The sequence below is a fragment of the Misgurnus anguillicaudatus genome, chromosome 2 (assembly GCF_027580225.2).
Source record: "Misgurnus anguillicaudatus chromosome 2, ASM2758022v2, whole genome shotgun sequence".
Taxonomy (NCBI): Eukaryota; Metazoa; Chordata; class Actinopteri; order Cypriniformes; family Cobitidae; genus Misgurnus; species Misgurnus anguillicaudatus.
Genome location: NC_073338.2, coordinates 21,871,705 through 21,893,948, shown reverse-complemented (window position 1 = coordinate 21,893,948; position 22,244 = coordinate 21,871,705). Strand labels below are relative to the sequence as shown.

Genomic DNA, 22,244 nt, shown 5'->3' with positions numbered 1-22,244 from the left:
TGTCATTTTGCAGTTGAACAAAATAGGGCGCTGCATTGCAATCTTGACGTTACTTGATGGATAAATGAGATTAGGAAATGTACTGTAACAATAAAGTATACTGACACATTCACAAACTCACAATGACATCAAATCCAAACGTTATGATGGGTGTTAAATGAGAGCAAACGTTTAAACGTTCATTTTAAAATGGCGCAAGGACTCACCCTAGCGGAGAGAGCTGGCACTGCAGTCGTGTCTGAACACTGATCATAAGATCAAAGAGCAGCACTAGTTACACATTCACTTATGAGAGCTCACATGTTTAGAGGATCAAGGCAAACATAAGTAATATTGCACATGTTGGTTAAAAGAATTAAGATGGTAGTGCTTTAGTTTGGATGTTGTAATGTTTCTTTTACCTCCTAAGACATACGTGGACATCAGATTGTTTTTTGTTGTTTGCACCATAATACTTAATTCTGTGTAACTGGAACCTGTTGTACACAAACATGGACAAATACATTGCTTCATGTTCTAAGAAAAATATTTGGTTATTGTATTTATTGGTTCTTCCTAACCCCAAAATAGCTGGAAGAACTCTGAAAAAAGACAAACCAATGCTCGGGTCTTAGGAGGTTCATTAAATTGTTTGTTGTAAATGTGCTAAATAAACAATTACTAAACATTTCTATGATTAAGTCATTTGTTAATTTTCAGCAGTAGGCTATTTTACATTGAATAGAAAGTTTTCATTATTGATTTAATGTTTTATTTTTTATATATATATATAAACCTCTACTTAAGTATAGTCAACATTGTGCAATGTTACTTATTTACACAATGTCCAATATTATTTATTTACTTTCACTGCCATTGATAATGTATATACTCTACAAAAGGCCACAACCACCAGCTTTGTTATTTAAGCAAAATTGTAATGTCCATCCATATTTATTTTTTAAGATGCAAACAGAAAATACAATAAAATATGTACATAATATTTAAAAAAAAATCAGAAGTAAATGTATTTTTGAGGCATCAGTCTGTATTTATTGTGACCTCTCTTGGCACTAAACACATCTTGAACTTTTTTTAGGGAGACTGGAGTCCTAAAGTAATTCAATTAGAATTAGAAATTAGGATTTAATTTCACTTAAAGGGGACATTTCACAAGACCTTTTAAAGATGTCAAATAAATCTTTGATGTCCCCAAAGTTCTAGCTCAAAATACCATGTAGATAATTTATTATAACATGTTAAAATTGCCACTTTGTAGGTGTGAGCAAAAATGTTCCGGTTTGGGGTTGTTAAATGCAAATGATCTGATCTCTGCACTAAATGGCAGTGGCAGATTAAGGGGGCGGTATTATCCCGTTCTGACATCACAAGGGGAGCCAAATTTCAATGACCTATTTTTTCACATGTTTGCGAGAATGGTTTACCAAAATTAAGTTACTGGGTTGATCTTTTCACATTTAAAAAGATAATTTAACCTTTATTTAACCAGATGGACTCTCTGAGATTAAAAATTTCTTTTCCAAGAGTGACCTGGCCAAAATGGGCAGCAATAGAAGTAGTTTCATCACAGACACAACGAACAAGAAAACATTAAAATATACACTGTAATCAATTAAAACAATTACATACGCCAAATAATATCCTTAAATTGAACAAGAGACACCAGATTTTTTAACTTTAAAGGTATTGCGGAGGATTTTCTTTTTCCGGGTGGATCATCAAGAAAATTGGTCCTCCTAGTTGTCAATCAGGAGTGTTGCGCAATTGCATTTTTTTAAAAAGTGGAGAAGCCAGTTCTTTTCTAAAATTGCGTGTGCAAAAACCTTCTACCCCTGTTCAGTTCTAACTAGCGGAACAAAAACAGTGTGATAATTTGAGGAGCGCAACAAGTAATTGTCCACAGTTTTCTTTTGCACCAGAGAGCTGAGATATGAACGCAATAGACCCAAGATGGTCTTATAAATAGTTAGATACCAATGCACTTTTCTCCTGTCAGAGAGAGATAGCCAGCCCACTCTACAGAACACAATGATGAGTTGAAGATTTACAATTTGCTATAAACCTTAAAGAACCGTGATAAACGGCATCTAAAGTAGAGAGGAGATATGAAGGGGCAAATTGGTACACAACATCACCAAAATCAATAACAGGTAAAAACGTTGCAGAGACTAAGTTTATTCTTGCATTAAACAATAGACAGAGGTTGTTTTTTAAAATAAAACTTAAGCTTAATTTTCAGCTTTTTCTTCAATTGGGTGATATGAGAACTAAAAGACAAGGCATCGTCAACAATAATCCCGAGGTATTTATACCCTTTAACTCGTTCAATCATGGTGCCTTGTAAGGTCTGGAGAGAAGTTAAATCAGTTTTAGGTTTCTTTGAGCCTGAGAATACCATATATTTAGTCTTCTCAGTGTTCAAAACAAGTTTTAAACTGAAAAGCCGTGACTGAATGATTTCAAAAACTGACTGAAGTTTAGACAAGGCTAATTGACCAGAAGGGGCACTGCAGTACACAATAGTATCATCTGCATAGAAGTGAAGATTGACATCTTGTGTGTCATAATCAAGATCTGTTTATATATATAGTGAATAAAAGGGGACCTAATACAGACCCTTGAGGAACACCTTTAAAAATCTCCAATAAACCAGATAATTTACTTTCCATTTGAACACACTGAGTCCTTCCACTTAAATCATTTTTGAACCAAGGAATAACGCAATCTGACAGACCGATACTTTTTAGTCTGTGCAGCAATATTTCATGATCCACTGTGTCGAAAGCTTTAGATAGATTGATAAAAAGAGAAGCACAAAAATCACCTTTGTCAGTCGATCCCACAATATCATTTAAAACTTTCAATACAGCCATTGTAGTACTGTGTTTTTTACAAAACCCCGACTGATTAGGAGACAGCAGAGTGTTTACATTTAAAAAGTGTGTCAACTGATCACAAACAAGACTTTCTAAGATCTTTGATAAAACACAAAGCTTTGAAATTGGTCTGTAATTGTTTAACTCCGCAGAATCATACACATAATAAACATGGAAAACGTCAGATTTTCATGATATTTCCCCTTCAAGAGATCCTGCAGGTTCCTGCTAGTGCTCAGGTTGAATAGGAGTTTACCATAAATACTTGACACTTTAGCTTTTACTTTTATACTGTTTTTAATACTACATGCAAATTTCCTGTATTTTCTGGTTGTATTCTAATAAAGAGACTAAGAAATAATTATATATGATCACAATTGCAAAAAAAACAAACAAATTTAATGGTGCATGGGTGGTGGCCTAAGACTTTTGCACAGTATGTAGAAAGTCTAAACTATGTGAAACTTTCTTACTGCGACTAAAGCTGACTCTGAGAAATGCACAAGAATTCCAATGTACATGTATTGAAATTTACCTGTGCAAATGGTTATAAAAGTTAACCAAACACTCAAAATAACAAAAAGTTTCAATCAAAGTAAACAACAAATGCTTTAATTAGACAAAAATCTCAAAAATGTACTTGGCAAAATCTGCTGTGGGAATCTGCTGATGCTTGGCCTCCATTCATGATAAGACACTGAAGGTCCAACACTATGTACAGTGCTATGCATTCCTATGGGGTCAGGCTTCAAATAGGGTCCAAGCTGCAGGCTTTCCCTGCACAACCTGGCTCTGAGACAAAAACCTAGTAACCTTAAAAGTGCCGTGTGTAATTTCTAAAGAGATTTCTTGACAGAAATGCAAAACGATATTATTAGGGGTGTATAAAGACCATTCATAATGAACCGTTATGTGTTTGTTACCTTAGAATGAGACGTTTTTATCTACATACACCGAGGGTCCCCTTACATGGAAGTCGTCATTTTGGGCCGCCATGTTTCTACAGAAGTCTCCGACGATGACATGTTTGTCCGGTGGCAGCTACTCTAGCTTCTCTGTGTGTTTTAAAAGCGAGGGGTGAGAAGTGTACTGAGCTGTTGGTTGCAATTTACAACCTCACCACTAGATGCCGCTAAAATGTACACACTGCACCTTTAAAACACAGGTCCCAGGACAAAACTCCCCTGTCCCCTTGGTCCCAATCAGTCAGCACACACATTTGACAGCCCTGTGTGTAATAAAATAGCCACACGTGACCTGTAAGGAAAGATGTGATTTTCAAATTATTATTTTTTATTATTATTACATAACATCAATAAAAACTAAATTTAGATGCAGCTACGATTAAAATACATTTTTTTCTCATTGTCTCTCTGAGAGGCAATAGGCTCGCTCAATGATTTTTCAATGAAGTCTTAAGCAGTTTAAAACATGGCCACTAGAGTGCAGTACTATCCACTTCTTGACACAATATTGTCCCTATCAGGACAAGATGCAAACTATATTTGGTATTTTTTTTATTAAGTATTGCACTTCCTCTATTCTGGATTTTAAATATTTGTGGTTATCATAACGATGACGATTATCTAAATGAATGATGCTGACACAATTACTTGTTATGGGGGGGAATGCCCCAATGAAACTAATTCAAAATATCACACATGAAAATGATGCTTAAATAATTGCATAATGTTTAATACTTTAGCAAAGATACAGGCCAGTTATTTTGGTCAGATTAATAAATTATTAATCAGTATGATTAAAAAAACTGTACTGTTTCTGTGGTTACATTTCAGTTGTTTAAGTGTACAATTTTAAGTTTGACACAAAGCATTTAAGAGGTACTGACAGCTGTGATGGGACCTTGTAAACTGTGTAAATAAAAGGTGTTGCCCTGCTACTTTCTACTCTTCACTGATTCTGAGCAGTGTTTTCATCCAAGCTCCGCCCCCGGGATACGCAACATCATTATCACTCCGCCATAAAATATAGTTCTACATATAACTCGTTTAAATTAAGCAAAGACGACTTTTCATTGCCTTTATTCATTCCCGCATATATTGCGATTGCGCTATGTGTTAGTCAAATTGCCAAAAGGGAACGTTTGTCTTTTGTACATTATACTACGTCACGAGCATTTGGCGGGAAGGCGCAAGAATATCTAGAGTAAGGAAAGAAAAAAACAATCGCTAGTATTAAAGCCCGCGGGAGCAGCTGTTGGAAATCCTGCAGTAAATGACAAGCAGGCGCAGGGTTTGATCACAGAAGAGAGCAGACGCCGGTACTACCCACTCCCACTTTGGACTTACTTTCACTTGGTAGTTCACATACTGACATTTGACTGTTGTCAGTTTTCATTCAGTTTAACCACAGCTACGGTAAGTTTATTTGAATTACGCTTCATTTCCTTTTTTTTTGTTGGGTTTAAGTATTTTTTTATTTGGTGAATTATTGGTCATCAAATATTTATTCGTTATTAAATACAGAATTATGCACTGATGGCAGCTAGACTTTTAAATGAATTGGTTAAAAATGTAAATGGTAAAGTCGTGGTGTACATACTAGAGTAGTTTTATAATCATTGCTGATCTTGATAAATGTAATACGTTTTGTGCACTAAGTTGGCTCATTATCTTTATAACCTGTGGTTTTATAACAGGGAATTAAGTCAGTATTTGGTCAGTAAACATTAGTTACAGTACTGGGTCTGAAAACTTTAGCTTAAAATGGATGTGCGGTGTCATCGTTTAAAGGGCGAGATAGTAACCATGCTTGCTTTTTTTACAGGCGCTCACCATGCCGCTGAGTTCAAGTATGGCGAGTAAAAACTACGATTACGACTACGACTCCTATCAGCCTTATTTTTATTGCGACAACGAGGATGAGGGTTTTTATAACCAACAGCACGGTCAACCTCCGGCGCCCAGTGAGGATATATGGAAGAAATTTGAATTGCTTCCCACACCCCCACTCTCCCCGAGCCGGCGACCCTCTCTGACGGACCCGTTCCCCTCTACTGCCGATCAGCTGGAGATGGTGTCGGAATTTTTGGGGGACGACGTAGTGAACCACAGTTTCATTTGCGATGCGGACTACTCCCAGTCTTTCTTAAAGTCTATTATCATTCAGGACTGCATGTGGAGCGGGTTTTCAGCCGCAGCCAAACTGGAGAAGGTGGTGTCGGAGAGATTAGCGTCGCTCCAGGCAGCGAGGAAGGAGTCATCCAGGACTGACTCGACAGACAGCTGTCAGTCCAGTCCAAACGCTGGTTACCTTCAGGATGTGAGCAGTCCTGCATCGCAGTGCATTGACCCGTCGGTAGTATTTCCCTTTCCGTTGACTGACAGCTCAAAAACCTGCAATCAGTCCACGCCGGTTCCCACGCCACTGCCACTGGATACCCCGCCAAACAGCGGTAGCAGCAGCAGTAGTGACAGTGATTCTGGTGAGTACCATTTAATACATTGCGATGCGTTTGGACTTTTTAACTATTGGCTTTTAAAATGGCTTAAAGCGAGTGTAGAAACTCCCTCCCCTCCCACTACGGCAGTGAATAAGTGCAATGCTATTGTATCATTTATCTTAGCGCTGCTCTGAATGTTAAACTAACGGTTTAACTCTCTCCCTCCCAAACAGATGACGAGGAGGAGGAGGAAGAAGAAGAAGAAATCGACGTCGTCACGGTGGAAAAGAGAAAGTCTGTGAAGAAGTCCGATTCGAACGCGACGCATCAGAGCCCCGTCGTCCTCAAACGGTGTCACGTTAACATTCACCAACACAACTACGCTGCCCACCCATCCACGCGACACGAGCAGCCCGCAGTCAAACGGATTAGATTCGAGAGTAGCAGCCGGGTGCTCAAACAAATCAGCCATAACCGAAAATGCACGAGTCCAAGGACGTCGGACTCGGAGGATAACGATAAGCGCAGGACTCATAACGTGCTCGAGCGGCAGCGGCGGAACGAGCTCAAGCTGAGTTTCTTCGCGTTGAGAGACGAAATTCCCGACGTGGCCAACAACGACAAGGCTGCCAAAGTAGTGATACTGAAAAAAGCAACGGAATGCATCATAAGCATGCAAGAGGATGAACACAAACTCATCTCGCTTAAGGATCATTTAAGGAGGAAATGTGAACGTTTAAAACAGAGACTCGAGCAATTGAGCAATTCTTAAGTTGCTTGGACTTTTATTTATGGACTTAACTTGTTTTAAGCATTTGAGAGGTCTTCGTATGCTTGTGGCGTTCATACGAAGGTCTCAAGGGTGTGGCAAGTAATGACAGCACCTGAACGTTGCAGCACTCTGACGTTGATTTATACGATTACACTGCCTCAATTGACTATGTAATGGAGGTTAGACTATTTGTATTTAATTTTATTTTTAGTATGAAATGGTCTGCGGTTTCACTTCGCTGTTGGCCTTAACTTAAACATTTTTGTTTTTTGTATGTTTGTACATATTGCACATATGTATTCAAGATGCTGTTGATTTCTCATTATAAAATGCATTTCTCTATAAAATTGTGTGTTTTGGCTAATTTTTGGTCTTGCATCACTGTCATCATGACCCTCTTCTTATACCTCATACTGTCAATTAGGTAATTTAAGGACATGCATCCACATGCATTTTGATCTCTATAGTGGATTTGGCACTCTTTCAATAGGCTACATTAAGATTTGGTGTTGCACTTAACATTAGCATTTGTCACTTGTTTTTAGGATGACTAATGCTCTTCAGGATTCTGTCTACTATTTACAGACATAAAAGCCAGTGTATTACATAAGGCACTTAGACTGAATCACACATCTACTCTATCATCAATCTTTTAGGGCTCTTGGCAATATTAAATCAAATCCAAATGTATTTGAAAGTAGGGTGAGCTTTAGTCAATCACACATTCTTACCACAAAACAAGATTATCTAATATAAGTAAAATTGACTAGCCATTTTGTAATACTCTTTCCAGTGTAGGTTTCCTTTCAATATAAAGTGCAATATCTAAATGGGTAAAAAATGTTGGGTTTATTGCCAAGTTCATACAACACTAGCCAACATTTGATGTGGATCAAAACCTTTCCTAAAAGTTTTAGTCTTAACCAATTCCTAAAACCTGTTGTCTTGTCTTAGGACAACTTTGATGAGCATGTTGGATCCACTTCAAATGTTGACGTATATATTCAGTCACTTTGATTTTGAAGCTCCGTAGGAGCGTCTAGGAAAGCCAGATTGGTCTTGTCGGTTGGTGTAAATTAAATTGCAAGGCAGAATGGATTCATCCGCATACAGCATTTGAAACTTAATTTTTCTGTTTCAGCATTAAAATGAATGCTCTTGTCCACTTGGAAAGATATCGCAAAGAAACCTGTGTGCTTTATATGTTTGCTCTTACTGAAATACCCTAATGATGAGTAAATCAGACAGCTACAAATGAACCTCTTGCCCCTTGGTGCATTAATGTCCAAAAGATGTCATATCAGCCTTAAAAGATCTAGTAATTAAATGCACACAAGTTTTGTGTTCACACATACACACGCCCATGAATGCTTTCTTATCATGTGTTGCAAATACACAATAAGTGTCAGAGATAAGCATTGTCATAAACAGCATTGGATTAAAGTGTGGCTAAGCAGAAAATGATTAGGAGCTCTCAATATGTGAAATTTATCATAGTGTCTTCTATCTAAAGCTGTTAATAGTTTTAAAACAGTTTGGCGTTTACAATCAATCACTTTGAACATTAAACTCAATATATATGATATATGGCCTCGATTAAAATTTACAAGTTAATCCGTGATAATGGATGAAGCTGTTGCGCCGTGACGTCAAGCCTTGATCTGACTATGCAGAGCGGAGCGCGCGTGCTGTTGCTGCTGCTGAAAGAGAGAGCACATGGAGGAGAGAGAGCACGAGCACTTAGCAGCATTGCTAATGTAGCCTGACTCGCAAAAATATTCAGAGATGAGGAACAATTATATGTGACATTCATACGGACTGATTTGTTTGAGGCGTCTAACACGGTAAGTTTCTTCTGCATTTAAGATGTATCAAGGAGTTGTGAAACAAAACCTTAGCTTTAGCAATGTGCTCAGTCTGCTGCCACAGGTGCAGGGATTTTATTTCGCTTCAGATGCACAAATCAATATCAGTTTGGATGGGAAACTCGAAATATTATTCTCCACTATTTTTTATTAATAATACGACCTTTTATTGCGAAGCGAACTTTGCTAGTTTATGAGCAGTGATTTATTGTTTTGATTTATCTGTGCCAAGTAACGTTACTTCACGTCTTTTCCTCTTTACTGTATGCCACATAATACTGCTATTTAATGTGGATATATGCTTAATAACATGATATTATATTGGCTCATATAGTTTTTTTTTATGTTAAATACCGAGATACATTAAATTTAAAGTTGTTTGGTTTTGGGTCCATTGAGTATGAAAGCTAGTGCACTTTTTCTGTAGGGAAAAAAATCTGTCTGTCACTCCACATAATTTATGTGCTTTGCAAAAACGTCACAGTTCCTTTCATCTTTCCAGAATAAAAGCTTTTCTTTCAGTCCATTGAAAACTACAATATTTCTTTTACAAAAGTTCAGATTCATTAACAATTTTATGATGCAACAAACTATTGAACAATGTCATGAGGTAAAGTTAAAATTGTAAGCAATGGCTGTCTTCCCATTATAATGTCTTTGTTTGTACAGTGTGTTGACGGGGTTCGTAAATAAGTTTCCAAGACACTGTCTATCATTGGATTTAGGCCTATCCTGTAAAAGATTTACAATCCATGGTGAGTCGCCAAGAGGAGGTCACAACAGTGATGATATCAATGGTATCATATCAAGTCACAAAGTCCATTTAGTGGACATGTTCACATGCATCTCATTGCTTATAAAGAAACATTGCACCAATCCATACATTTAAAGCCCTAAAATTGACCCTTTAGCATCCCTAAACTATTCTCTCCTGTGCAAAGCTGTTCCTAACATGTCCCATGAGAGCAGACCTGACTCAATTTCAGTCTGTTACGTTGTTGTAGATCTGTCACTATGATGTATTGTGGGCCGGCCGTTTACTCTGAGACCATTTCAGTTTGGATTTGATGCCTACAGGATATCTTGTGGTAAAGGAGGTCATCTGTGCTGACCCAGGGTCTGGGGATGACCATTTTATACAGAGATGGTTAAGTAGTACAGCATTGTTGACATATCATTTGTCTTTCATATGCAGCAACTGCTGACTTCATTATTTATTGATCATGAAGCATGGACTCAGATGCACCTTGGGAGATGTAGCAGCTGTTGGAGCAGACAGAAGTGATTGCTGCACCAACATGGTTGGATTAGTTTTGATTTGATGAGCATGAATGTTGAACTGAATATGTTGGATTGCACTTTGTTGAAGTTAATGATCCAGAAACAGTGCTGGCAGGTTCTGCTCCCTTATGGGACACAAGTTTAGTGTTTTCTATGTGGTTTAGAGGGCATTACAAATTTCATAAAATATAGAGTCGGTCAAGTGTTCCAGCAGAGTTGAATAATATGTAAATGTTATTGTCAAGTCAATTTAAGTCAATTAAGTGCTTTCTGTTACAGTGTTGCATTGTTTCAAAGCAGCTTTACATGTAAGACAAAAGAAAAGGACCACACAAAAACAGAAATGTATTAAATCCCGAGGGTGCTCCGGGGCTCGGCTCGAGTACTCACCAGAATGGCCAAACATAAATGCTCAGTTACTTTACATTTGCTTCACATTTTGCATCTAAAACCATGCGGAGAACGTGACCGTGCTGCTTTCCTCATTCTTTTCAAAACGCTTGGGTGCTCCTAAGGATTGCTTGACGTTGTGACGAGCAGCCACCGCCAGAAAAAGAAATTGGCGCCTATGAACATGCATGTTTGTTTAGAAACTTATATCTGATCCTCATTTACATTTTATATTTCAAAGTGTATGCATTATGTATAACCACTGCACCACTGTGGTAAATTGGTTCATTACCATCACAATGGTAAATAAAAGAAAATATGTTGTTTGACATTAAATTTAAGCCTTATAATTTTGCAGATATTACTTATGCTCTAACAGCAACCTTACACTCCAACTAAAGTTTGAAAATTGCGATCACGACAAATGTGACTTTTAAATATTGAACTCTTTAAAATTGAATTTACAAAAATGCTAACTAATGTCTGCAGTCGCCCAGTAAGCAAGCCAAATGGGCGACAGTGGCAAGAAACCAAAACTCCATAAGTGGTAGGGGTGTAAGAAAATATTGATACACGTGTGTATCGGGATATTTTGTTTGCTGATACTGTATCGATTTTCAAAAACGCAGTATTGTTTTTTTTTTTTTTACGGTTTATGGCAGTTGTTTTGTTTTCTGTGTAAATCTCGATGGCTTTACTCCAGGTCCTGGGTGCGTCTCATTTCTCTGTCTTACCCCTTCTCCTTACCCCTTCACCTCGGTTTTGCGCGTTCATGTGAGGTGAAGTGGCATCTCAATTTTCAGTTTGATCAAGGGCTAGGGCCAAGGCGTGGGGATACATAACCCTTGAAACGAAGTGTGATAAGGACCACATTTGAAAGAGAGGGGTAAACGTTAACGTCGGAATATCTCAGGAGAGCCGGCATCAAGACGTTTTATTGATGAACGTCGAACTGTCAAGGAGTCGCACAAAAGAAAGTAACGTTATTTTCTGCATTTTAATTGAGATTATATAATGACACTCATGTTTTATGATACTTTTAATAAAATGTTCAAGCGGTTTTAATTGTAATGTTTTTGTTTTGAATCACTAGTTAGTTAAGGCGCTAGCTAGCAGCTAAGTTATGCGCTATTGTGGAGCTCCGCTCAGGCAATCGATACCACAACTTGAAACAACGGCATCTTCTTTGTTTGTCAACGCTTGTCTGTTTACATAGCAGCCAGTTAGCGGCAAGGGAAGGTGACGCAAACGGTAATCGAGTAGTGTCTCATTTTTTAGACGAATGATCTGTCTTACCCCTTTCCCCTTTACTCGGTTTCGAGGGGCAAGGGGAAGACGAAGACAAAGTGGAAGGGGTAAGACAGAGAAATGAGATTGGCCCTTACACTCTCTGTAAAACCCGAATCAATTGCAGAAAACCCGGCAGTGATCAGAGTCAGTCAGCGCTAACTTGCTACAGCGCATGTCCAGTCTCATGCGCTTCTCCGGTTTCTGTGGCGACTGACAACAACTGGCTTCTGTTTTAAAAGTCATGACCATGCCCTACACTTTTTTTCTCCCATTTTTTTTTTTATGAATAAAACGTCTTTTTATATCTAAAATGTTTGCTCAGGCCGCGCCGTGTCTCTGCATGGTCTTCAGGATGTCTTGATTTTAAATGATAACTTGTGGTGCTGTATGTTTTGTTTTCCGGTCTTTATCTGACACTTTAAAATGTTTTTAACAATATGTTTGCTGCATTTGCTCTCCTTTCACTCTGCGCTGGTTAATTTGATCACGTCGTGAAAGACCTCATTGTTCGGTAAAATTTATTCAGACTTTTGTTCAGCCAAACACCGAAAATTAGTTTTTTGCTATTTTCGGTCAGATAATTTAGTTTTCTGAACAATCGGTGCATCCCTAGTAATGGTAAAAAGTTTTATGGTAAAAGTTATTATTACATTTTGGAAATGTTTAATTTTATTTATTTATTATATGTACTATACAGTTGTTTCTATTTTTGTTTTTCTCTTTAAATTGGTAGACCCAAAGGCACAGATTTTCACATGCGTAGTGTTACAATACTTGGCTCTGACTCAAAGATGGAACGTGTGTGCGCAAAAAATGAGTCGCATTAAAATTAAACCATAAATGGTTTAACAATTAAATATTTTGACTTTTTTATTTTAAACACAAAGTTATTCTGTGAAAACGGTCCTAAATCAACATCTAGGTGATGTCATAAAAGTTCACTGTGACATTCTTCGGTCAAACCGCTTAACCACAGCCTAAACTGTGTCTCTTTCATTTCCATGACCAGACAGTGTGTGTTTGTCTCGATAACAAGGTATAGTGAAATCTTTATTTAAACTTTGCATGCTCCTGCCGAGTAAGTTATAATTGCCTGTTGCAGTGGTTTTCGCAGTTGAGCCAGGCTTGGCTCTTTGTACCCAGGGTTCAATCGATGGGTGTGAGGTTGGCATGGTGCTAATGCCAGCGAGTCTCATCCTGTCCTCGCTCTGGGGGTCAGCATGGACACTGGCAGCCTCCCAAATACTGAGAGAGAAGCAGCACATTCTCTCTGTGCTAGGGTCGTATGCAGTAGCTTTTTAGGGATTGATATGAAACTCAATCTTTGGTAACGGTAGGCTTCCATAAGAGGCTGTTAAGTGCTCAGCTGTTATTTGTTGCATGGTTTGTAAAACTTGTCAGAGACCCGATTTGTCCTGTCCAGGTGCCCTAGCTCATTACCTTTCACTTAGTTATCACCGTACCACAAATCTAGAAACACCTGGAAAATTATTTTAACATTGCTCATGACGTACACAAGCACTTAAATCAAAATATTGTTTTAATGTATTATACTTGAATCAACAAGTTGCCTAAGATTTAAAGAGGGTGGGAACATCACATGGCACATGTTTTATCTACCAGCTCTTATGGATCGGATTGCAATTCCTCAAGTTCAGGTTGAGCTGCGGCAAAGTGAGCGGTCTTCCCTTTCATGTTTAGGATGAGTAGTTGAGGTCTCAATGGCCTGGACTATCCCGCACAAGCCCTGTGTGTCCCCAGGGAGGCTTGAATTGCCCTGGCCGGTCCCTGTGTAAAGGAGAGGAGATAGCCGGCCATCTGGAGAACATGATACGATCACTACTGGTTCCTGCCATTTAAAGTGCCTCATCATCCCCCACTAACACATCTCGCTTGGCCTTAAGACATTTTTAATGGCAAGTTATCAGCTGTCATTTAGTTTATATCTTTTATTTCCATTCTAAACGTGGCTCTGATAAACTCTAGTAAAACATAGAGAGGGTTTGCAAATTGTCCTTGGTGTGTGTATGTACTGTATGTATGTTTGTGTTTTTCGCATGTGATGATTGGTCTGTGTGTTTTTAGGCATTAGAGGAGTATCATGTTCTTCTGCATGCACACAATGTATAGACATATTGCAGTCAAACACAATGAATAATTTAACCTGGCTCATGAGGAGTGCCTATTGGACCAACAGAACGGGTCACACAATGTGAAACTTTATAATGAAAAAATACATTTCTATATATTATTGTTTAAGCTCGCTCTACATTTTCATATCATCTGGAAAAATAAGTGATATGTTTCCTTTGTATTAACCAATAAATGACTCTGAGCAAATTTTGCAATACATAATAATAATAATAATAGATTTTATTTATAAAGCACTTTTCATTCCAAAGAATCTCAAAGTGCTACAGTTAAAAATATATACGACAATGCAAATAACGTCCAACAGTTAAGTGCTACAATTAAAAATTAGAACCACAATGCAAATAATAAAATAATCAACATAAAAAAGCCTTTCTAAAAAGATAGGTCTTCAGATCGGCTTTAAAAGAGTCCAGGCTCTGTACTGTTCTCAGTTCAATGGGGAGGTTGTTCCAAAGCCGAGGCGCAGCTGAGCAGAAAGCTCTGTCCCCCATGGTTCGGAGCCTAGTGGTGGGAGTCTGAAGAAGCTGGCTACCAGATGATCTGAGGGTACGAGTAGAGGATTTCACAGAGATAAGCTCTTGTAGATATAGTGGTGCTTGTCCGGTGATGCACTGATGTGTGAACAGAAGAATTTTGTAATCGATCCGGGATGAAACAGGAAGCCAGTGGAGTGAGTATAGGATAGGGGTTATATGTTCATATTTACGGACTCTCATAAGGACTCTGGCAGCGCTGTTTTGAATGTATTGCAGCTTTTGGATGTTCCTGCCAGAAGTCCCTGTGAGAAGTCCATTGCAGTAGTCCAGCCTTGAGGAGATAAAGGCATGGACAAGTTTCTCTGCATCCGGAAGGGTTAAAAGGGGACGGAGTTTTGAAATGTTACGAAGGTGGTGAAAAGAAGTCTTACAGATGTGTTTTACGTGATCAGTAAAGGTTAATTGTGGATCAAACCTGACACCTAGGTTTGTAATCGTGGAGGAGAGGGTAATGATCTGGCCATCAAAAGTGAACTGGGATATAGGCGAAGAGCGGATCTGGTGTAAAGTACCAACAAGTAGTGCCTCTGTTTTACTGGGATTTAGCTGGAGGAAGTTGCTGTTCATCCATGACTTTATCTCCTCAAGGCACGTGGTGAGTCTTGACAAGGCTATGGAGGGACTTGGGGCAGTTTTGATGTAAAGTTGCGTGTCATCCGCATAGCAGTGAAAGGACATTCCATGTCCTCTGATGACGCGACCGAGGGGAAGCATGTAGAGGATGAATAACATGGGGCCAAGAACCGACCCCTGTGGAACACCACATGTGACAGGGAGGCGTCTGGACTTGCATCCTCCCAGAATGACACTTTCAGTCCTGCCAGAAAGATAAGACTGGAACCACTGTAATGCTGTGCCCGATAATCCTACGGTGTCTTGGAGGCGGCCCAGGAGGATGTTATGGTCTACGGTGTCAAAGGCCGCTGTTAGGTCGAGAAGGATAAGCAGTGATGGTGTTCCTGAATCAGCTGCCATCAGAAGGTCATTTACCACCCGGAGTAAAGCTGTTTCAGTACTGTGGCCTGAGCGGAAGCCTGATTGAAATATCTCAAAAAGGTTGTTATGTTTGAGATAATTATTGAGCTGAGAGGCGGCTACCTTCTCCAGAACCTTTGACAGGAAGGTGAGATTGGAGATTGTCCTGTAATTTGCAAGGACCTCCGGGTCAGAGGTTGGTTTCTTTAGTACTGGGCAAATGATAGCAGATTTAAGGGCAGATGGGACATGACCAGTTCTAAAGGAGAGATTCACAAGGTTGGTGATGATTGGGCTAACAGCAGGAATAATTGACTTGAGTAGAACAGTTGGGATGGGATCTAAGGAGCAAGTAGATGACTTCATTTTTCTTATGGTTTCCTCAATGTTACACTGCTGAACCTCAGCGAAGTCTGCGAGGGATGGTAATCTCATTGGCGAAGAGTTTAAAACCAAAGGAGACAAGAGAGATGAGCCAGAAACTGAACAGCGTATGTTATTAACTTTGGATCTAAAAAAGTCCATAAAGCTATTGCATCGGTCCTCTGTGGGGTCAATGGAAGAAGATGTTTGAGGTTTCAGAAGGTGGTTAATTGTGGAAAAAAGCTGCTTTGAGTTTCCAGAGTTTGTATTTATAAGATCGGAGTAGAATTTAGAGCGTGCATCCTTCAAAGACTTAAAATAAGTCTTTTGATGATCACGGAATGCAAGCTTGTGGACAGTTAAACTGGACTGTTTACAGCGACGTTCTAGGATCTGGCCCTCAGTTTTCATTTTCCGTAAATCCTGTGTGAACCAGGGAGCAGAATGTTTAAAGCTGACTTCTCGTGTCCTGATAGGGGCATGGAGGTCAAAGACACTACTCAGTGCTGTATTGTAGTATGTTGTCAGTTCATCTACAGTTGCAGAGGCTGGGCAGCTGATTTGTTGAAGGTCTTCAATGATAGAGGTAGGATCAATTTGTTGCCAGTTCCTGAATGATATTTGGCGTTTGGGTCTGTTTGTTGGCTGCATACAAGATAAGGCCATAGAGACCGACTTGTGGTCAGATACACCCAGGTCATCTATCTCCAGGTTGTTTATGGGGGCGTCAGAAATGACCAGATCTAGGGTGTGGCCCTTGGTGTGTGTGGGAGCCTTAACATGTTGCTGGAGACCAAGGCAGTCAAGCAAGCTCAGGAACTCTGTTGCTAAGTGACAGGAAGGATTATCAATATGGATGTTAAAATCCCCAAGAATGACAATTCTGGTTGACATAGAGCAAAATGATGTGAGTAAGTCATGTATTTCATGAAGAAATGAGGCGTGAGGTTTGGGGGGGTGGTATATGAGAAGCACTGTCATGGAGTATGGAGGTTTACATTTAAAGGCTAAACATTCCATGGAAGTGAGGTCAGGTAGTGACAGGGGAGATAGTTTTAGTTCAGCCCGATGGATAACGGCCAAACCACCCCCGCGTCCAGTACTGCGGGCTTTCTCCATGTAGGTATAGCCCTGGGGGCAGGCTTCATTGAGAACTGAGTAGTCCCCAATTTTGTGCCAAGTTTCAACTAAACACATGAAATCTAGTTTTTTATTCAAAATGTGATCATGGATGAGAAAGGATTTATTGTTAAGAGATTGTGAATTAAATAATTCCATAGTAGCAGGAGACATAGCTGAAGTCTCTGGAAGTCTCTGTAAACTTCGTAATACACTGTGATCCACTCCATGTTTTACATTTCTCCCAGCAATAGAGGCTCTCAGAGAGTGGGGGAGGGACAGAGGGCAACTACGTATTCCAGATCCGACAGTGTACTGATGACGTCGCAAGGATGCGACACGTGCAGGTGAAGAGCAGATGGTGGGAATGTTTATGGTGTCACTCGAGGAATAAACAAACTTTCTCCGTGTACTTCTGTGGATATAACGTGATCGACGCAGAAGTCCAAGCTGTCTGATGGTTGTAATACAAGGTGGAGCAGTGATCCTGTTGAGACTCAGCAGTTGAGAGGTGGAGTATTTCAACATCATGCCGGACACTTCTGACATTAGCGCGTTGCTAAGCGCGACCAATCCTCCGGCGATTTCAGGCAGCCTAAGCACACCAGTCGGTAGAAACACTAGTAACTTTATATTCCAAGACGTTGGCTCACAAACAGCAGGACAGAGATGATTTGCAGGCACTGGAAGCGATGACAACAAGACGGCAGCAGACCGCAAACGGTAGGCAAGTTGCAAGGCTTCTTTCTGAGGTTTTAAAACTAGTCTAATAATCTTTGAATTAAGATCAAAAAGATAAAAGTGCACACTATGTAAAAAGTTCATTTAAAATATTTAAAATGATAAAATCCGTGACGGAGAAGCGGCGAACAAACAGCGCCAGCGTCCTCTCCTCAACGACATACATATTGCTACTTCATATTGTATTCTGAGGTACACTTACGTGTGATAGTCTTAATAATGTAAGGAAAGCAAATAAGAGTCGACTTTAATGCTGTGCAAAGATGAATCGTGATTAATCGCATACACATATGCTTAATATATGAGTGCGTGCTGTGTGTAATTATTATGTGTGTATATATATATATATATATGAAGAGTTTGGTTCCAAAACGCAATAAACGCCATTTTTGAAAAAAATGAGTTACTGCCAAAATCAGCATTATATCAGGTCAGTAGTTAAAAGTAAATTCTTAATTTTACGCAAAATCCAATATCCGCCGTGTTATTCTGTCATCTTTTCTCCCTTTTTTCCCAAAATGCGACAAACGCCACTCCCCCTTTTTTACAGAACGCAACAAATCCATTTCTGATATTACAGCGGACAATTCACGCAATGTAAACAAACAATGGCGGACGCGCTGAGTACACGGAGGCCTGGTTTTCCTCATCTACTTTGTACTACGTGATCAACAAACAAAACAAAATAATACTTTAATTGCATTGATAAACCTGTGATGGTTTTCTGTGATGGGAAAGAAACGTAAGCCATCAGCATCTAATATTTTCCCTGAGAGGCACTCGGGAGACGGGTGCTTGTTCTCCCGACAGCATCAAGCTTCTCATGCTAACACATTGACCCCAGAGGATCTTATGAAAAACTTTACATAATTTTACTCAAAGTCAACGAAAATCGAGCAGGACCAAAACATTTTACAGCTGATCTCTGTGAAAGACGTTAAGCGAAGACGTCAAGTAACCGCAATGACAGTGATCTTAATATGACAAAGTAAGTGTTTTGATTAATAACATTAATGTTTATATTTTTAATTAGTGTGTACAACTAGTCAACTAAATGAATATAACATGGCAAAGATGAATGCACATTTATATAGGCTATTGATTCAATAGATTTATAGCATTTTGAATAAAAACTTGTCATGGATTTATTGCATTTTGTGGAAAAAATAATCCGTTTTTATAATAAATCTTTGAAAATCAACTTATGGATTTGAATTTTTAATGTTTTTATAACCTAAAGATGCTGTGTGAAAGTTTGTAACAGAAAATAGTTGTTTTCATCTTGTCACTTTCTTGGTATAGAAAACACGTTTTTACCAAAATTTGTCAAAATGGATTTATTGCGTTTTGGAACCAAACTCTTCATATATATATATATACATCATAACGCGTACGCCGTGGGATTTTCTGCGGGAAACCCTGTAGTGGATGTTCAGAGAAGAGAATAAATGTGTCTGGGCCTTATTTACCAAGATATCCTGTTGTGAATTGAGGAATGGTTTGAAAGGTGTTAGTTTTACTGGCAGGGGGCTCTCCAAAATAGATGGCAAAGTACTTTGAGATGACAAGTAGTGCTATAGCTGTATTGATGCCCTCTTGAGTCATACGATGTGATGGTGCTGAGCAGATGCCTTGCAATAGATCTTGCTGTAGTAAAAGAGTCTCATGAAGTATGTTCCCAGCAGCTAAAGGTCAAGAGCTTATAGACGGTTTCATCGGACGCACGCGTGTTGCCGCTAAAAACGTCTACAGTGAGTGAGAACAGGCCCTTAGTGCTCTTGAGTGATATGTTGGCACATGACCAGATGAGTTCATTTTTTTTTTGTGACGCATAAATCTCTGTAATTACGCTTTTCTTTATTGTGACACAAAGGTGACTCCATGGGGGTGTTAAAACAATAAACTGTACTTGAAGATGCACATACAACAGTAAAGGCTGTAGGAGGACAGCTGGACAAACAGTTTCATCTATTTCATCTTATCTTTCCCTGGAGGAAGCGTTAGGTAATAACCCCTTGAAGGTAGAATGCAGTAAAAGTAGTGCTTTGCACAATATACCGAAATAACAAACACCACAGATGTGCATGGCATATCGCACTTTTCTTCAATACCATGCAGAGACATATTTGAATAATGCACCATATTATGCTGACTAAAATAAAGACTGTGCTAAATCCTCTAAGCACTTGATTGGTGGAGGCTACACAATTAATGGCTATGTGTGCTTTGACTAAGTAATGAATAATTGACGACTGGCCATTTGAAATATTTAAAAAATGATGCACACCCAAGGTTGTAATGTGGCACAATATGAAGCAGACACCACGGGTATGCATTATTTCAAATAATTCAAATGACCAGAGTCAATTATTTTGCTTATACCATGGCTGCCACAGACATTGTTCTGGTAATTATTTTAAGACATTTGACAGGTCAGATGGGCATTTATTGAAAAAAATTATGCCATGTAACATTTCTGAACCAGTCAGAATAAAGCATTCAACAGCCCTGTGGTATAATACTTGGTATTAAATGAGGTTTCATCTACACCATGCCTACAAGTATAGTTATGTAAGGAAAATTGCAATATTAGAAAGATATGCACCGATCTACCGCCCAGAGACTGGTCAGTCTCATGATATTCTGATTTCGAGCCGTTTCTTTTGTTGACAGTTGCGCAAGCAATAACAGCCACATTAGAAGTAGCTCCTAACCTGTTATCCAACAGCTGGATTAATTTAATTCTGTACCCAGAAACGTGATCCGTTTTATAAAAAGGCTGCGACCCGAAGCGCCTGTGCCTATATTGATTCCTGCCCCAAATCCGCAAATGACACGTTGATATGATATTCCACTGTGTGCATGACTTTGCTCAGGTACATTTCCTGACCAACGACCTAACCCGCTGCTGAACCACAATAGTACGATGCATAGATGTAGTTGGAGAAACTAACTAGCTGGTCATCACTGTTTCCCGAAAACGTAAGTTTGTCTATCGTTTGAACCATGTTGGTTCAACAATATAGTTGATGATTTCAAGTAGGGGTTGGAGTACTAAGTAATTAGATCGATATAATGTCAGATTATTGCTGTAAATAATGTACATTGCATCTGCTTTTGTTGTCTTCTCATCTAAAAAGTAATTTGTAATTCCTTCTTAAGTTTTAAGTCACAGATGGACCATATGTTTGCCAACCGAAATTATTTGCCTAAAATAGCAAAAAACACATTTTCTTTGTTAGGGCGAACAAGTGAAAAGGATGAATACATTTTTCTGAACAATGAGGTCTTTGATGACGCAATCAAATTAACTAGCGCAGAGTAAGAGGCGCACAAATGCAGCAAACATTTTTAAACAAGAAAACAATACCTTTGCTGAGACTGTTTCGGATGAGTCAAAGCAAAACAGATCAGTTATGGTGGAGTGCTTCACAAATGGATTTAAACTGATAAGGAAGCCTCTTGTGTGTGCTTTGATTTACACACTGTGTGTGTTTATATGTTTATCTTGGTGATTTGTAATTTTGCTTCCCTTTTCTGTTTCTCCTTAGTGTGTGATCTTTCAGACAAATCAGGGAGACCCCCTTCACCAACCTAATCTCATGAGTGCATTTTATTTGAATTTAGTGGGGAGTTTGCATTTATTCCTGTAAGTGGGTATGCATTGTAAATGTAATTCTTGGACCATATGAGATAAATACAAATTGTCTTTAATGACAAAGACACATCATTTACTAAGTGTCGCTACTGATACTACTGTAGGTGCCAAGCTAGCACATTTTAATATGACTTTTATGCAGTGGTGCTTCTTTAGAGCAGGGGTTTTCAAACTGTGGGGCGGGACCCACTGGTGGGTAGGACAGGGGCGATTAATCGTGCGATTCTGCTTGCTTTGCTTCTCAATGAATTACAGCGAAATGCCGCTACATCCAAAAGTCAGAAGGCGTTCTCGTGCAGAAATTCAAAATGCGCCGCAGAAGTAGTACCATTTGCACACGCAGTTCCAGGAAATGGCTGTTCTTCAAATCTTTTTAGGTATTTTCATGATAATAAAGAATATTTGTAATAATATTGTTTGAAGAGTTTTGCTTCTTTTAAGTGCATGTTAAACGAATCAAACTGATCAAAGAGCCATAATACATGAAAGAGCTTTGCATAACATCGCCTTTGTTATTCAGAATCGATTCAGACAGGTGTTATTGGTAGGGTTAGGTATGGAAACCCAGCACCGGTGCCTATGGCCGGTATCTACCGGACCAAATCAGAACACAAATTTCGGTCCCTCGTTTCGGTGCCTCTTAAATGCCTGAAAGGTTGACTGAGATATTTTGCTCTCTGTGTCTAACAGTAGCTTATTTTGCCAGAGAAAGCTAATATGGTAACAGTTCTACAGAAGAATTGCTGAAACTTATTACTTTACTAATGTTTTTATTAGAACTGAAAAAAAAATCTAGGTAAATTCCAAATGGCGTTTTTGCG

General features: G+C 39.0%; 1 protein-coding gene and 1 long non-coding RNA gene across 2 annotated transcripts in view; both read left to right on the top strand.

The window, feature by feature from the left end:
* The first annotated feature begins 5,093 nt into the window (after window positions 1–5,093).
* Window positions 5,094–7,398, top strand: mycb (MYC proto-oncogene, bHLH transcription factor b). The gene is made up of 3 exons (XM_055201897.2): window positions 5,094–5,254; window positions 5,664–6,321; window positions 6,513–7,398. Exons 2-3 carry the CDS (start codon window positions 5,673–5,675, stop codon window positions 7,049–7,051), a joined length of 1,188 nt encoding a protein of 395 aa, XP_055057872.2. The 5' UTR covers window positions 5,094–5,254; window positions 5,664–5,672; the 3' UTR covers window positions 7,052–7,398.
* A 1,284-nt stretch (window positions 7,399–8,682) lies between these two features.
* The window catches only part of LOC129442067 (uncharacterized), a 71,963-nt gene continuing 58,401 nt past the window's right edge, over window positions 8,683–22,244 (top strand). The window contains exon 1 of the long non-coding RNA XR_008643760.2: window positions 8,683–8,895. This is a non-coding gene — a long non-coding RNA (uncharacterized lncRNA). The remainder of the gene's footprint in view (window positions 8,896–22,244) is intronic.

Excerpts from the sequence above, each read along its gene's own strand:
- mycb (XM_055201897.2), top strand. The coding sequence starts at position 5,673 with ATGCCGCTGAGTTCAAGTATGGCGAGTAAAAACTACGATTACGACTAC. Across the intron at positions 6,322-6,512 it reads CAGTAGTGACAGTGATTCTG|ATGACGAGGAGGAGGAGGAA; the intron begins GTGAGTACCATT and ends CCTCCCAAACAG.